Source organism: Molossus molossus, unplaced genomic scaffold (assembly GCF_014108415.1).
Source record: "Molossus molossus isolate mMolMol1 unplaced genomic scaffold, mMolMol1.p scaffold_m16_p_1, whole genome shotgun sequence".
NCBI lineage: Eukaryota > Metazoa > Chordata > Mammalia > Chiroptera > Molossidae > Molossus > Molossus molossus.
In genome coordinates, this window is record NW_023425344.1 from 143,391,403 (window position 1) to 143,409,593 (window position 18,191).

Consider the following 18,191-nt stretch of genomic DNA (forward strand, 5'->3'; position numbering starts at 1 on the left):
TGTATTACATCAACATTAAAGACTGGTGCTGCAAATGATACCATCAAGAGTGAAAGGACAGCCCTGGCTGGTTTGCTCAGTGGTTAGAGCATCAGCACGCGGACCAGAGAGGCCTGGGTTTGGTTCCCACTAAGGGCACGTAGCCTGGTTGCAGTTTGTCCCCGGACCCAGTTGGGGTCGCGTGGGTGACAACCACTCAATGTGTCTCTCTTGCATTGATGTTTCTCTATCTCTCTTCCTCCCTCTCTCCCTCCCCTGCTCTACCTGAAATAAATGCAAAAATGTCCTCGGGTGAGAATTAAAAAAAAAAAGTGAAAGGACAACCAACAGACTAGGAAAAAATATTTGCCAATCATATGTCTAATAAAGGACCTATACATAGAATATAAAAAGAGTCATACGGCTCAAAAATAAAAGTCAAATATCCCAATTTTAAAATATATATGTTATTTGAATAGCTATTTCTCCAAAGATGATCTGTAAGTGGCCAAGAAGCACATGAAAAGATGTGCAACATCATTAGTCATCAAGAAAATGCAAATCAAACCACAATGAGATAACACTTCACATACAAGAATGGCTATCAACAAAAAGACAGATAAGACAAGTACTAGATAAGATGTAGAGACATTGGAATCCTTATATGCTGTTCTTGGCATTGTAAATGGTGTGGTCACTGTGAAACAGTTTGGGAGTTCCTGAAAATGTTAAACATGGAGTTACCATTTGACCCAGAAATTCCACTCCTAAGTATACATACCCAAGGGAAATGAAAACATAAGTCCACCCAAGAATTTGCACATGAATATGCCTAGCATCATTATTTATTATAGTCAAAAAGTAAAAATGCCCTAAATGCCCATCAACTGATGAATGGATAAATAAAATGTGATATAGCCACATAATAAAATATTATTTGGCAAGCCAGAATGACTACTATCAATAAATCAACTAAGAACAAGTACTGGCAAGGATGTAGAGAAAAGGGAACCCTAGTACACTGCTGGGGGAATGCAGACTGGTGCAGCCACTGTGGAAAACAATATGATGTTTCCTCAAAAAATTAAAAATGGAACTGCCACTTGACCCAGCAATCCCACTTCTGGGAATATAGCCAAAGAATCCTGAAACATCATCAGAAAGAATATATGTGCCCCTATGTTCATAGCAGCATTATTTACAATAGCCAAGATCTGGAAACAGCTCAAGTTGCCCATCAGTAGATGATGAGTGGACAAAAAAGCTGTGGTACATTTACACAATGGAATCCTATGTAGCTGTAAAAAGGAAGTATCTCTTACCTTTTTTGACAGCACGAATGGACCCAGAGATTATTATGCTAAACAAAATAAACTAGTCAGAGAAAGACAAATATCACATGATCTCACTTATATGTGGAATCTAATGAACAAAATAACCGACAAACAAAACAGGATTAGAGGCATGAAAGCATGGACTGAACTGACAGATCTCAGAGGGGTAGGGTGTGGAGTGGGGACTAGAAAAGATTAACCAAAGAACATACATGCATAACTCATGGATACAGATAATAATGTGGCAAAGGCCTGGGTGGGGGCTGGGGTTGGGTGGAGGGGGGCAAATTAAGATATCTGTAACAGTGTCAACAATACAAATAATTTTTCAGAAAGGAATGAAATACTGATATGTGCTCTAACATGGATAAACCTGGAAGACATTATGCTAAGTAAAAGAAGCCAGTCTCACAAAAAACATATACATTGTATGATTCCACTGAAACATCTAGAAGAGACAAATCCATGAAGACAGAAAGTAAATGGCTGACAGGGCTGGGGAGGAAAGAACTGAGGGACTGTTAATGGCTATAGGGTTTCTTTTAGGGGGACAAAAATGTTCTAAAATTAGATTGTGTGATCATTTAAAATGCTGTGACTAATGAAAACCACTTTATTGTACATTTTAAATGGGTAAATTGTATGGTGTGTGAATTATATATCAATAAAGCTTTTTTTTAAAGGGCATCATTAAGAAAACAAAAAAAAGCCTGGCCGGTGTGGGTCAGTGGTTGAGCTGTCAACCCATGCACCAAGAGGTTGCCAGTTTGATTCTCAGTCGGGGCACATGCCCAGGTTGTGGGCCCAATCCCCAGTGAGGGGCATGCAGGAGGAGGTCAATCGATGTTCTCTCTCATCGATGTTTCTACCTCTCTCTCTCCCTCTCCCTTCCTCTCTCTTTAAAATCAATAAAGAAAAAAAAATTTTTTTTAAAGTAAGCTATAGAATGGAAGCAAATATTCATACTACATACATCTGACAAAAAAACCAGAATATATCGGGAAAATGCAAATTTAAACCACTAAGAGATACTACTGCACTCCCAATAAAATGGCTAAAATTGAAAAAACTGGAAGTGTCAAGTGTTGGCAAGAACGGGAAGAACAGGAATTTACACTGCAGGTGAAAATGTAAAATGGTAAAACCACTTTGGAAAACTGTCTGGCAGTTTCTTTAAAAAATTCAAAATAAGACCTCATATACAGCCCACTCATTCTACTCCTAGGTCTTCACCCAGATATACACCCACAGCAAGGCTTGTACATGAAGGTTCATAGCAACTTTATTCATAATAACCCCCAAACTGGAAACAACCCAAATGCCTACCAACAGGTAAGTGGATGACATGAGAACTATCCAGAACAAAGGAATACTGCTCAGCAATAAGAGAGAATGAACTACTGATCCACACCACTACATGGATGAATGTCAATAATCTTGATGAGTGAAATAAACCAGACACAGAAGTGTGCATGCTACCCATATATACACTATAGAAAATGCAAAAGAATCTCTACTGAGTGAAAGTGGACCACTGGTTGGCTGGGATCAGAGGTGAGGAAGGACAACTTCAAATGGCCACAATGAATCTTTTGAAGTGATGGAAATTTCCTGTTCTTTATTGTGGAGGTGGCTTCCTGGGCATGATTCTCTCACATTCATCACTGAATTGTTCAGTTTAAATGGGTATAGTTAATTGCATGCAAATTATAACTCAATAAATCTGATTTTACAAAGTAATGAGAACCAATGAAAAGAGGATTCACACAAGTTAAGTGTATAATTAGCATATCCAGGGTTTATGTAAATAGTGCCTCTAAAATGTTTAACAATGGCCCTGGCTGGTTTGGCTCAGAGCTTAAGAGTGTTGGTCCACAGACCAGAGTCCCGGATTCGGTTCCCACTAAGGGCATGTACTTCGGTTGTTGTTTGTTCCCGGCCCCATGGGGTTGTGTGGGTGGCAGCAAGTCAATGTGTCTCTCTCACATCGATGTTTCTCTCTCACTTCCTCTCTCTCTCCTTCCCGCTCTATCTGAAGATAAATGCAAAAATGTCTTCGGGTGAGGATAAAAAAATAAAATGAAACTAAAATGTTTAACAACGCACTTAGTTTTTTCCTTAGGTACTTCATTTTCTCTAGATATGAATTTGTGATTAATTTGCCTGACAAACCTCACCCAGTGTCCCCCAAGAGTTCATTCTAGCCCCATTCCTCTCTGCATGAATACAGATTCTGAATGTGTGTGGCCTATATTAAGGATAATTGCTAAAGAGTCGAAAATATGATAGCAAAGCTCAGTGAGGGGTGAGGACAGTTGTGCTGACAGAGTGATATCCAAACTTTGTTCTAAGGTTCATTCTGTTCCAAACTCTTCTATGCTCTCACAAAAACCAACCTTTTACATAAACTTCTGCTGGTAAGTGCACAGATGGCCTACAATAGTTCAACTTACAACTTTATCTGCAGAGATATACTGATGAAATTATATGGATGTCCATAACATGGATGTCTGCACTGAGGACCTACTATTTTTGGCAGACCATTTCCCACACATTCCTCTCATTCAATACTCACTATAGCCTGCTAATGTAAATATTATTGTGATCTCCACTTTTTTTCCAATTAAGGAAACTGATATTCAGAGTACAGTTATTTGCCCAAATTCACCTAGCTAGTAAGAGGTAGGACTGAGATTTACATAACTGGGGTGTTTTTTAACTGATGTAAGTGACAGTTCAACAGAGAATTAAAAGTATTAATTTTTTTTTTTTGCATCACCAACAAAAAAGCACACATTTGAATGCATTACTAACACTTTGTGGGGCTCTTTCTTGTCACCAGAAGGTCATTCTTCCTATTAGGCAGTCAGTATTTGGTGGGAAATTGATTCACTTGCTTCTTTAAGAGCAGATTCTATACAAAAGGAAGTCACACAAGCTTCCAGAGAATATCTTCCAGGGAATAGCTCTTCCTACAGAGAGCTACCAACCTGTAGGAAGAACCAGAAAGGTGGCAAACTATAAAACAAACAGGATATGAAAGAACTAGGAAAGAGCGCACTTAGGCAGTTGGGAGTTGGCATGAAACCAGCAGTTAAAACCGCTTCACTGCCAGGCTCAGGGCTGACAATAACACACAAATCTGTAGAACTGCTGGTTACCACCATGATCCCCCATTAAGGTGTTGTTTAAACATTCATAAGGGAAAGAAGAGAAAAGGTAAAAAGTAAATTGTCAGACTAACCCTCAATTCTTCTAAATACCTTTGGCAATCCAAAGCCTGAAAATCATGAATATAATAATAAAATTTAAGCATATATTCTGATCTTCCACAAAAATCCTCTTCAGTCACTCAGCTCAATAATATGGTATTTCAGAATTTATTTTCTCAGGTCATGGTTCAAGTATAACATTCTTGCACAGTTTTCATCACTTAATTCTAATAAATCTAGTCCTGAACTACTCCTAGGAATTCTATCACTTAGAGTGAAGCATCTGTGTAAGGAAGGAGGCTAATTTCATCTTACATTTAAAGAATACCTGTTCAAGTACAGTCGCTACCTGACTATTCAGCTTTCTCATTTCCTCCCTCTTCTGGTAATCCCCAGTGTTACTTGAATGCAGAAATCCTATATTGGGGGTGATAATGTCAAGGTCTAACTCCAGTCATACTTTTCTTATTCTGGCATGAGCTCCAGTTCAGTCACAAGTGTGTGTATCTGCCATTAGAGGAGCAGAGGGAAGGGACAGAACACACAGCTGCCCTCGGCTGCTTCTTCCCCTAGCCACCCCAGAAATGAAGATGAGGGTGAAACTTCCTCCTAGAGACAAGAGCAGAGTGTACTTCACAGTGGGCCCACAGAAGTGTTTTCAGGAAGCAACATTTGAATATTACACATTAAAAAGCAAAACAGTCATCCTGAGGGTAGGTGCACCCTACAATGGTACCATTGAATCCCACTGTGGAAAATTCAGATTTTCAGTCTAACCCAGCAGCTACAGGCTAGACCAAGTGAGGCCTGCAGCCTCCTATGTTCGGCAAGCTGTCTTTAGCTGTGTACCAACATCTCCAATGTCCCACAGCCCTCACCACTCCCTACTGTCTTACCTGGCCCACTACATTAGTTAATTTTATCACCTGGCCCTTTAGGCATTTGAGTTTGCAACCCCTGGTCCACACTCATCAATTTAAAAGGGTACTTACAGCTGCATGACCAAGTACAAGTGATTTGGGCTTTCATAAATGTCTTCTAGGGCAACAATGTTTTCATGCTTAATCCTGAAAGAAAAAAAATGAAACACACACACATAATAAGTATGAGACATGAAAACATTAAAAACAGATGTCATTATAGCAAAAAGTTCTAAACCTTAAAAAAGAACAACAGGCTCAAAATGGAGTCACTTGTGCTAAGCCCCACATCAGCAAAACAAGACTTAATATCTGATCTAATTGCAGTTACAACCCCCAGGAATATGTCACCTTAACTGGTCAGTATGGAATTTTCTGGCTGACATAAGAGGTAATCTGCTACAGAGCCCCCTTCTGTCCTCCATAAATAGATTACCTAAACCTGAAACAATCCATTATTTCCCCTTCTGCCTATAAAATATTTCCATTTTGGTACAGCTCTTCAGATATATTTGCTAGATGGGATGCTGCCTGATTCCTGAATGGATCAATAAAGCCAATTAGATCTTTAAAATTTACTCAACTGAATTTCTGTTATTTAACATAATCCAAACTCCTTAATGTGACATTTAAGACTTCACAATCTTGTCCCTGAACTTGTTTCCAGACCTATTTCTCATTATTTTCCCCCTACTCTCTGCTCCCCTTCATTCCTTCCCAAGGCTTTCTACCCTCCAATGTAGCAATACTGAATTAACTACTGTTGCTTCACATGTATCCCAGTCTTCTTGCATTTATTCATATGAATCTCAAAGATGGGCCAAACCTGTCAAAATCCCATTAACTCATATGGAGAATTTTGTTGTTGTTGATATTCCTCACTCGAGGATTTTTTCCCCCAATGATTTTAGATGAAGTGGAAAGGGAGGGAGAAAGTAAAACATTGATGTGAGCCCTGGCCGGTTTGGCTCAGCGGTTAGAGCGTCGGCCTGCGGTCCAGAGAGACCCGGGTTCGGTTCCCGCTAAGGGTATGTACCTCGGTTGCAGTTTGTCCCCGGTCCTGATCGGTTGTGCGGGTGGCAGCCGCTCAATGTGTTCCTTTCACATTGATGTTTCTCTCTCTCTCTCTCTGTTCCTCTCTCTCCCTCCCACTCTACCTGAACAAAAAATGGAAGAATGTCCTCTGGTGAGGATAAAAAATAAAAATAAAAAATAAAAAAAACATTGATGTGAGAGAGACACATCGATTGGTTGCCTCCAATACTCAGGGTAGGGATCAAACCTGCAACCCCGGTATGTGTCCTTGACTAGAATTAGACCCAAGACCCTTCAGTCCACCAGCTGCTGAGCCAAACCAGCCAGAGCTTGCAGGAAGAATTTAATTCTCCCTCTTCTACAGTTTCTCAATGGTGTCACACACTGGCCTGAATAGTTCACTTTATGCAAATGCATCCCCACACAGGTGAGATGTTCCAGGGGACAGTTTCATTGTCAAGTTCAATTCTCTAGTGTAGGCAAAGGAAAACAGACTGACCCCTCATTGGGACTCTAGTCACCACCACCACCTCTGTCAATTCAGTACCCCAAGCAAAATAGTCAGATGCTGCTCAGTGTGGTTGCCAAACAGGCGGTACTAGCATCTCCTAGGAGCTGGTTAGAAATGCAAATTCTCAGGCCCTCCCCCTCAGACAGAATCAGAATCCGCAAGGGCAGGCCCAGGAATCTGTTTTAATAAAATCCTCAGATGATCTGTATGCCCCAAGTTAAGCTAGAGAAATTCTGTATTAGGCCAGTGCTTCTCAAAGAAAGTGTGCACAGGAAAAACCTGAGGTTCTGACTGCACATCCTGATTGAGCAGGTCTGGGGCAGGGACCTGAGAGTCTGCACCTCTAACATGCTCTCTGGAGATGCCCATGTTGTTGGCCTGCAGACCACACTCTGACAGCAGAGACCTAACTACATAATAAAGGGAGGAAAACAACAGCCTAATGCTAGTACCTGGAACTCCCTTCTAAGAGCTGTTTCCACTAAGAATGTAAGGTCTGATATTTATTTAAAGCATTTGAGAGGAGAATCATTTTATTACTCTATGAGCTAATTAGCTCTTACCACAAGCATTTCACTGAAATGATTGCTGAGCCACCTAAAAGCCAGCATTTAATGAACAAATTCTTGTGAACCCTTTTAAGTAGGAACTACATCTTACTCATTTTGTTTTTCCCTTGCATGTACATCAATCTGCTAAATAAATGTTTCCTGGATAAATGAGATTTAAAGGTTGCTGTTATTAAACAGAAAAAAATCATTATTTAGTTAGGGAAAACAGAGGCAATTTTCCTAAGTGTGAGTGTCTATCCCTCAAAAAGAAATTTACAAGGTGGAACAAACCAAAATATTATCTTGCCTTTGAGTAGATGAAAGAAGTAAACAAAATAGTTAACTGAGAGTGGTGATGCTTTGATTCTACCAGCTTTTATTAGTCAATGCAGTTCTTAGCAAGAGTCGAAATGATAGATTATACTAAATTCACTTTTCACCTGATTTGAATAAGCTTAATTATTTGTTAGCAGTTACTGTGATACCTGAGCAATATCAGCAATATGCTATGTGAACCAAGTAAACTATGCCACCAAGGAAACTGAGACAGATTAATTTGGGACTGCTCAGATCCCACATGTTCATGGAATTATTATTATTGGCTATAACTGAAAGAGTGTCACCACAGAAAATATAAGCATATGGATTTTTCCTTTCATTAATTATTTAAAATTTGCCATTAGAATCAATCACATGGGCACAAATATTTTCTTTCAGTTATTTGAGTTCATTTGAGGGTTAATTAAGAGCTCAGTCTTATGGGAAAATGAAAGGAATGTGGTTTATATGTGGGGCTATCAGGTAAATGCAGGGCACCCAGTTAGGTTTAATTCTGGATAAACAATGAATACATTTTAGTATAAGTATGTCCCAAATATTGCATTGTTGTTTATCTGAAATTCAAATATGACTGAGAGCCCTGCATTTTCATGTACTAACTCTGGCCAACCTACTTACATGAATCACAGTCGATGAGCCTCTACAGCAGGCTTAGAGATTTGTCCCTACAGTGCCAGCTGCCCTTGGAGGATGAGCCAAGAAGGCAGTTTGAGCTTTGGACTCCAGCAATTAGTACAGATTCAACTATACAAAGAATCAGCTACGTACAAAGCACTTGCCCAGCCAAAGCAGGAGGCTTGAATAAATTAAGAATATAACCCCTTCTTCAGAAGCAGGGTTTGGAGAAATTAGTCTATTTACCCTGCCATGTCTTACATGAGTTCTTATAGTGGCTGGAATGACTATTCCTAACTCTACTAACTATTCCTCTTATTCTAATAACTATTCCTCTTAACTAGTGAATCAAGTAATCAAGCAATTGTCATTTACTGACTTTCTATTATGTTTGGGAGAACACAAGAAAAATTCAGTTTTGCCCTCAAAAAAGCTCATCGCCTAGATGGAGAGATCCACAAGGCAAGTAGGAATGAAGTAAATGCTAAGCTGTAGAACTGGTGCTAAGTTCAGAGAAAGCAAGGCCCTGTCTGGGTCAGAATTACAGCAAAGACCTCAAGAAAATAATGGGAGTTGAGCTGGGTTGAGTAATGTTTGAATAAGCACACTTCAGAAATTTTAAAGAAATCCTAAAATACTTAAGAAAAGTATTTTAATTAACTTGTATATGTTAGAACGTGATAGAAAACATTCTGGCCTCCCACAGCTGTTTTCAGGTACTTTATTACACCCTTAGATTCCCTAAGACATACACAAACACTGAACTTCAGATTTTATCATTATTTTAGTACCTACGTTAAATTAATCTTTACAAAAGGTCATATGAATATCCATAAACATGTCTGTGGGTGCCCACCACGTACCAGGGTGCTCACCATGCACCAGGGCACCCACCAAATACCTGTCACAGTACTAGGCATCACGAGAGACATATCTCAGCCTTGTGAAGTTCACACAGGTGGGTATCCAGCTGCAGCTAGGATGCTTCAAAGGCGGTCTTTTCCTATATTTACCAGAATAAACAGTTTCTGTATAATGAGCAGTGACTCCTGGGAGCAACACAGACAAGCTTGCACCCTCTTCTCATATGGCCTGCAAATATTTGACCGATACAATATCTCTGCTTAGCCTTCTCAGCACCAACCAATTCTCCTCCCATATGATTTATATGCCTCCCACATTATGTCACGCTTGTTTGTCCAGACTATAATACTCAAAACTAAAAGTAATAATCGCAGTATAAAATACAAGAATGGGTATTAGCCCTGGCCGGTGTGGCTCAGTTCGTTGAAGTGTCGTCCTGTGCACCAGAAAGTCACTGGTTTGATTCCTGGTCAGGGCACATACCTAGGTTGCAGGTTCAATCCCTGGTCAGGGTGTGTATGGAAGGTAACTAATTGATGTCTCTCTCTCTCATATCAATATTTCTCTCTCCCTCCCCCTTCCTCTCTCACTAAAATCAATAAAAAATAATAAGAATGGGGTATTAACAGAGTAGAACTATTAACCATTATGATGCAGATATTACATTTTTGCAAATAAAGCCTAACATTAGATACTTTTTTTTTTCAAGGTAGCTGAACAACTACTGGCATATAAAGAATATAAGCTCGCCCTGGCCGGTTTGGCTCAGTGGTTAGAGCGTTGACCTGCGGTCCTGAGAGACCCGGGTTCAGTTCCCGCTAGGGGCATGTACCTCGGTTGTGCGGGTGGCAGCCACTCGATGTGTTCCTTTCACATCGATGTTTCTCTCTCTCTCTCTGTTCCTCTCTCCCTCCCACTCTACCTGAACAAAAAAATGGGAAAATGTCCTCGGGTGAGGATAAAAAAAATAATAATAATAAAATAAAGAATATAAACTCTATGGAAGTGCGGATTTTTTACTATTTTGTCCCCTACTGTCTCCCCAGAGTCAAGAAAAGTGTATGGCTGGCAGTATTTTCAATACATATTTGTTGAATGAATGAATGAATGAATGATGAATGAGTAAAAAAATATTAAGCTTAGGATCAATTAAATGACCAGATCATTTTTACCTAAACTCCTACCAAACAAGATCTCCTTTCTTACTCAAACTTGATCTGTTTTTTTAAATTCTCACCCAAGGACACATCTTTCATTGATTTTAGAGAGCGAGGAAGGCATAGGGGGAAGGAGAGGAAGGGAAAGAAGAAGGGAGAAGGAAGGAGGGAGAAGCGGAGAGAGAGATCAATGTGAGAGAGAAGTATCAATCAACTGCCACCTGTATGCACCCCCACCAGATGCTCCAAACAACCGAGCCACACTGGTCAGGGTACTCAACACTTAATCTTGTGAGTTTACAGTCTTCACCTTGAGCTTCATTAAATTCAATCTTTGGGGGTTCCATGCAATGGTTCACATGATCAGAAATATTCTGAATTTTTATTCTCTCATCTATTTATCATCCCTCTCAACTCAGGGCCATCTGCATATTTGGTTGGTACATATCCATCTAATATGTCTTTATTCAAATTCCTAAAGTCTTCAGTGGGAAGGTTTTATGTCAGAGCTCCATAGTGTTCTACCAGAGGCCTCATCAACATAACTGAGACATTAATCAGCTGGATTCAATTGCTGTCAAGTTGCTAACCCAGCAATAGTATCATCTAGCCCATATTTAACCATTCTCTCTATGAGACAATTAGATCCTTTGCTAAAAAGGTGTTCCTTAGTTTTATATACCACACAATACTATTTAAAAGGGAAATGGATGCTTGAAAAGATTTGTTCTTAGTAAAACCATGGTGGCTCCTAGCAACCACTATAGTCTTTACTAAATGATCACTAACCATTTGTTTGATCAACTGTTCTAGGATTTTACTGTGCATTGAAATCAACTTCCCAATCTATACATCTCATATTCTTATTCTTTTTGGTTGTTGTTAGTCCTCATCTGGATATTTTTTCCATTGATTTTTACAGAGCATGGAAGGGAAGGAATAAGGGAAAAGGGCGGGGGAGGGAAACATCAGTGTGAGAGAGACACAGCGATTGGTTGCCTCTTGCACACACCTTGACCGAGGCTGGAGATTGAACCTGCAACCCATAGTGTTCTACCAGAGGCCTCATCAACATAAGGTATATGCCCTTGACAGGTATATGCAACCCAGGTATATGCCCTTGACAGGGAATCAAACCTGTGGTCTGCTCTAACCACTGAGCAACACCAGCCAGGGCTCCACATCTCATATTTTTAAACTTTTTTATGTTTGGAAAATTTACCAACATCCCTTATATTGTGTTCTCCAACATTTCAGCTGTGACTCTTTTGTGGTAAGTGCAACTGCCTCAGTCCCCTGGGATGTAACATCTAAATCTAGTGATGAATTAATTTTATAGTTTCTTTAGGTCCTACTCACATAACTGTTTTATATATGCTATTATTGAGTGTTAACTATGTGTCAAGATGGTACTAAGTATTTTTAATGATTTCATTTAATACAACGATCCTACCAAGTAGATACTATTCTCCCCACTTTCAAAAGAGGACAACTAAGATGCCAAGAGGTTAATAAGTATTCTAAGGTCATACAACTAATAATTGAAATTGTTGAGATTCTAACTTCCAAGCCCATCATTAAGTGCTTACACTATACCTTCATATAAACTAAGTTATAATAAGAACACAGAAGAGCTCATATAAAGTCAGAGTTATTTGTATAAAATTGTAACACCTAAAGTCAAGATATTAAATTTCACAACTAACAATACAATATCCACTTCCAGGGGTGCAGAGATTCGTAGAACTATCTTGAAATTTAGTGGAAGCTCTTAAGGTATTTTGGTTGTAAACATTCTGACAGATGAAATCCAGTGGGTCAAAGTGAACCAGAGGAAGAGGCATTCAGATGAAGAAGGAACAGTTAGGAGTCCAGAAATTAAAATTAGAAAGAGCCTTCATCAGCCCAGATCTGCTGGTGTCATTAAGAGACAGAATAAAGTGGGCAGAAAAAAACAGGCAGGAGATGTCAGCTACAAGCAAATGGAAAACCAAGGTTTTGTTCTTACATAGCTTGATAGCTGAATCCCTGTAGATCATTATTCAGTCTTTCCAAAATATGGCCAAGAGGACTATCATAAACGAGGAATGTTCACCCCCCCAAAAAAAGCAATGTGCAAAAATTCAAAAGAATAATGTCACTAAAAGCCAACTTAAAGCCACTTAATTTTTACCACTTACCATCTACCAGGCCCAAAGTAAACACTAGCTGATACATCTATGTCCAGAGGGTAAATGGGTTATATGTCAATCTACACCAAAGTCTCTATAATCCCCTAAACATACAGAAGTGGATAGAGGGAAGTAGGACCAGGCAGAGAGTGAGAAAAGTTGAACGGAAAAACAGTATATGGGTACCCTTGCAGACTCCAGTCTGCATGGTAACTGACAACCAAGTTAGAAAACCACAGCGAGCCAGGAAAACATTTTAAAGTTAATTTCATAAAGAAGAAGAAAAAAATCAGTGCCAAATGCACAAGTAGGCCCCATTCCAATCCCCCAAGCTGGAGGGAACATCAGGACCCAGACGACAGGCTTTCTATCGAACGCACATGCTTCTATGAAACGACAGCCACATCATTTCTCCCTCCAGTCTCATTCTCCACAGTTCAAGGATTCACAAATTCTGAACTCCACGTAAAATGAGAAAAGTTAGAAAAACACAAAAGAGAAGAGAAAGGAAAGTTCAGAATGTTTTACTTTTTGTCATCTAGTCACGGTTCATTGACCTGGAGGGGGAAAACCATGGCAGCAATGTCGAGAATTATCAGGAGAAAAAGGCAACAAGATGCCTTTCCTTTGTGTTGGCATTCTTTGGAAATGGTCACTTATCTACTCAGGTTAAAGAAGCCATTGGAGGAGATGGAAGAAAATATAATCAGACAGGAGACAAGGTGATTATTAGTGAGGGCAAAACTAGGATGGTGGAGGAACAGATCTCCCCACAGGAGTGCAAGACGGAAGTTACATCCATGAGCCAAGACCAGCTTCCTGTCTTCCTCTCTGGCATTTCCCTGTTAACCGTCCATTCAAGGAAAGGCCTCTCTCAGCGGAAAAGCAGATGGTTCTCAGGCAAAGACTCTAAATGAGTTGGTCTTTCACCACCCACCACCCTTTTTTCCTAAATGGCCCAGAAACTTTTAATTCACAGATGTTATCTCATTTCATTCTCATAACAACTCTATAAAGTAGGCATTGTTATTCCATTTTCCAGATGATCATTCACAGTTTATAACCACTTAATTGTTTTCCCTATTTCCTTCTGGGGTTGCTCTCTTGCTAACCATTCTCCATACTGTCTTCTGAGCCATCATTTCATAATATAGAACTAATCAAACTTCTTAGCTTGAAATCCTCCAATGGATCCCTGTAGTCTAGAATGAAGTTCCAACAACTTGGCATGACACACCAGGTCCCTTGTTGCTAAGTCTTCACCTGTCCTTCCATCTCATCTTCTACCGCTGCCCCACACCAAAACTTCATTGGGCCTGGGCAGCTCTCACACACCTGTGCTCACCTTCTCTGGCCATACAGGTGTGTTCATCTTTCTCATATCTTCTTATTAAACTACTCTTTTTCCAAGACTCATTCTGTATCACCTCCACTGAGAACCCTTTGCTATTCCTTACCTCTCACAGGGCTGAAACCCTCTCCTCTGGGCCACCTCACTTCTTTTATCAGCATGTTATTGTACATATGCACTGCATCCCAAGTATCTGTGTGTAGGCATATGTGTGTATGTATTTAAATGATTTCATGTTCAGATTTAAGTCTGTAAGGTTACATATCAAACTGGTAACTGGTTACCTAGGAAAGTGTGCTAGGGTAGAAGGAGATTTTTCAGTTGTTCTGAAGCAGGGTTCTACATCTGAACCACAGAAAATAGAAAACTTATTCAAGTGACTATTTTCTCATTTTCCCAAGGATGCACCATTCTAGCTGTGTAGGAGAGAAAGTTAATTCAGCGTGTTCAGTGAATGCCTTAGGGCATTAGGGCTTGATTCTCTCACTGAGCCCAATTAGAGAAAGGTTACTAGACTGTTGTATTGCCAAACTTTTACAAAGGGGCGATTTTTTAAAGTTCTTGATCAAAATCATTAACACCTGGTTCACCAAAAGATATCCATAATGCTGGACACAAAAAATACATACAGATTCATTTAACTGCTCAAGCAATCAGATTAGGCTGGGTCTCAGCTCTAACACACCTAACTGCAAGGAGTTGGGCAAGTCATTAAATACTTTCTGGCTACATTTCCTCATTAGTTAAAATATGTGGTCTCATTATCTATTTAAATTCATACACATATTTTACTTCTACAAATGTGTACATATAGATATAGATATAGATAGATACACAGTTGTAGAGATAAAATATATTACATATACACATATATGCATCATACTACAGATAAAGAGAGATCTTGTCTATTAAGAATATAGGCCATGGCCTTGGCCATTGTGACTCAGTTGGTTGAGCATCATCCCATGCACCAAGAGGTCACCTGTGCAATTCCTAGTCAGGGCACATGCCCAGTTGTGGGCTTGATCCCCAGTAGGGGGCATGCAGAAGGCAGTTAATAGATGTTTCATTCTCACATCGATGTTTCCCTCTCCCTCTCCTTTTTTCTCTCTCTCTGTAAAAAAAAAAAAAAAAAAATCAATAAAAACATTTTTTAAAAGAAGAAGAATGTAGGCCATGGACACAGTAGTGTGGGGAAAGCCAGGGTGGGGGAGGTGGGTAAAGTGGGGGAGTGAAAGACATCTGTAATAGTGTCAAAAATAAAAAAATAAAAAAAAATTAAACGAAAAAAGACTAGAGGCCACCCCAGGAATGACTAGAATTCAAAATCCAAAACTTCAAATCATCTCTTTTTGCTCCCAGCAGATGGGGCTATAATCAATGTTAGACTAAGGAGCAGACCAGGGCACTGGAAATCAACTAAATCTTAAGTATTAGGATTAAGTACTTCATGTGATACTCTCTCATTGTGAAATGAGTTTTGCTTTGAATCCTTAAAAACAAACAAGCAACAAGCAAAACCCTTGTGTGCAGCTGACCATATTTTCAAAAAAGTATCTCAAGCATCTTTAGTACCATTTAGGGCACACAGCCTGGCCAGAACTTGTATATAGGGAAGCCAGACTAGAACCTGTAACGACACCAGGTGAGGGGCACCAACTAGGCTGGCCCTGTCTCTATGGGACTATGTACTGGTCATATCACTTTCCAGGGTCTGTCTCCTCATCTAAAAGTTAACTAGTCAAACAGGATACTCTCTGAGGTCCTTTCCAGCTCTTGCAATCAATGAACCTAAAATTATAATGAGGCAAAGGGTACACAAAGCTTGATTCTGAGCCAATATTCAGTGTTCTCTAGGATAGTGCTTGTTGCACAGAAGCCTGGATTATTGCTCAGACTTCAACGATCTCTCTTTCTGCATGGGTAAATCTGTCAGGCATGGAACAGGCTTTCTTAAGACATGAGCTACTTACACAAGAAGATTTTATTTCGCCTCTCCTCTCTTATAGCCCTGGACCAATAGATAAATAACCAAGTGATTTGTTCACGTCTAGAATAGTTCCAGAAGATCCAGCTGGGGACTGGTTGTCTTTAGTCCAAAAGAGAAGTAAGTTAGATCCAAATAAGAGTTTAAAATGTTGTGGAAGAATGAATAAATAAATGAACCTTTAATTCTGGTGCTCCCAAAGACTTACAGACCAAAGACACTCAAAAGCTGGATACCTGAATCAAAAAAGATTGGAAGATTTGACTCTGTATAATTTCTTTCCTATTCCTATTACCACCCATGATAAATTACCAGTAAGTCTCAAACTCGGCTATATATTAGAATTACCAGAGGAGTTTTAAAATATACAGATACCTGGGCCAACCCTTGGAGATTGTGATTTAATTGGTTTGGGGTATAGTGTAGCTATGCATTAGGATTTTTAAAAAAAAACTTCCCAAGTGATTCAAATGCAAAGTTTAAGAATCCCTGTTAAGTTACTAGGTTCATTAATACCTTAGATGCTGAGAAAGGATTCACCTTTAGATACTTGGGAGTTGGTATTTTCATAGTTTTAGTTCAATTTTAAATTTATTTTAACTGAATACATTTAATTCATAATGATTTCAAGGTAAGACTCAGGGTGTCCAAAGAACTTATATGCATGTATGCGTAACCAATGGACATAGACAACAAAGCTGGGGGGGGAGGGGGGTTCGGGAGAAGGGCGTCTGGAGGGAAAAAGGAGAAACATCTGTAATAAAAATTAATTAATTAATTTTTTAAAAAGAATTCAAATGCAATAAAAAGATTCAGGGAGTCCTGAGACTGAAGGATTAAGGCTACTTGGCCAACACATTAATTGGTCCTCTCAGGAAAACAGTATGAAATAGTAACAAATGTCAACAGGTTAATTGTAGCTTCTAATATTCTTTAGTAAGGCTTTGAAACACTAACACATTTAAGAAAATGTTGTCACTTCCTTCTCTGGATTTCTTGGTAAGTTTCTGTAGAAGGGTAATATATATTTCTCCAAATGTTTTCACATGAGAATAGATGCCTAGAACATCAAGGTACTCACTTGCCTTGGACTAGAGATGAGGTCTTGTAACTCTGACTTACTAGTTCCACTGATTTGAAAATCCAGTGCCCAGGCCACCTTAGAAGAAGAATCTCAGAAAATGTGTTCCAAGTCCACCGCAGATCATTACAGTGTGAACTAAGAAACCATGCCTGTGTGAAACACTGCTGATGATGTAGAACCACCTGGCCCGCATCCTTCATTCTACAGCTTCAGCATACAGTGATCCTCAGATTGAAGACACTGGGCTTGATTTCAGGGAGCATCTCAAAGGATTCTAGCTCTGAACACTTGCGTTTAGGTGAACATAAAAGAAAGGGGAAAATGCACTGGAATCTGGGGGAAAGATATTATTTCCTCTCTTTCCTACTACAAAAGCTTTCTCCATGCTGATACCCACAATGAGGATCCTGTGCTGCACAACTCAAACCCAGGACTACGCCGAGTTAATAGGTGCCCTGAAAGGCAGGCTCAGCAGCACAGCCCTGGCACAGGCAGAGCCTTCACATCAATAGAGACCAGGAGTACTGGCCGGAAAAAAGAGGCACAAGCCTGCTGCCAATGCTCCTTCCAGATAAGGAAGCATCTGGGGCAGGTGGGCACCATTCTGGGCGGCTCACTAAATCTGGAACATTGTGCCATTCATGTATAAGGTGGGAAGCCAGTTGTAAAAGAAAAAAATGGGGTGAAGAAAGAACAAGGAGAAAGATAGAGGAAGAGGGAAATCTGCTTTAAAGGACTAGTATCAGTTCATTTTCAGCCTTAAGAGAGTTGAATCTGTGCTATAAAACTTTCCTCACTATTCTAGGAAAGTGTCCACAGCAGAGATAACGGTGCAGAATCGAGTGTTCTTCAGTTTTTGCACATCAGTAATTAATGCCGTCTCAGTCTGTTCAGGTCAGATCCAGGCTTCAGAAAACCAGGCACATTCACATCAAAGGAAATAGTTTTCAAGCATCTACATGTTGGGAATTCATTAGAGTGTTTGTGGGTGGTCTTGTGCCATATATGTTGAACATACACGGTGGGGGGGGGGGCGCAAAAATAGGTTTGCAGTTGTGAATATGTGAAGTAGTTTATTCTT

At 39.7% G+C, this 18,191-nt stretch overlaps 1 protein-coding gene across 1 annotated transcript in view; it reads right to left on the reverse strand.

Annotated features, from left to right (window-relative positions):
* CAMK1D (calcium/calmodulin dependent protein kinase ID) overlaps nucleotides 1-18,191 on the reverse strand; it is a 411,239-nt gene that overhangs the window by 161,981 nt on the left and 231,067 nt on the right. Inside the window, exon 3 of the mRNA XM_036242307.1 lies at nucleotides 5,518-5,592. Coding sequence (XP_036098200.1) covers nucleotides 5,518-5,592 — 75 coding nt within the window. The remainder of the gene's footprint in view (nucleotides 1-5,517; nucleotides 5,593-18,191) is intronic.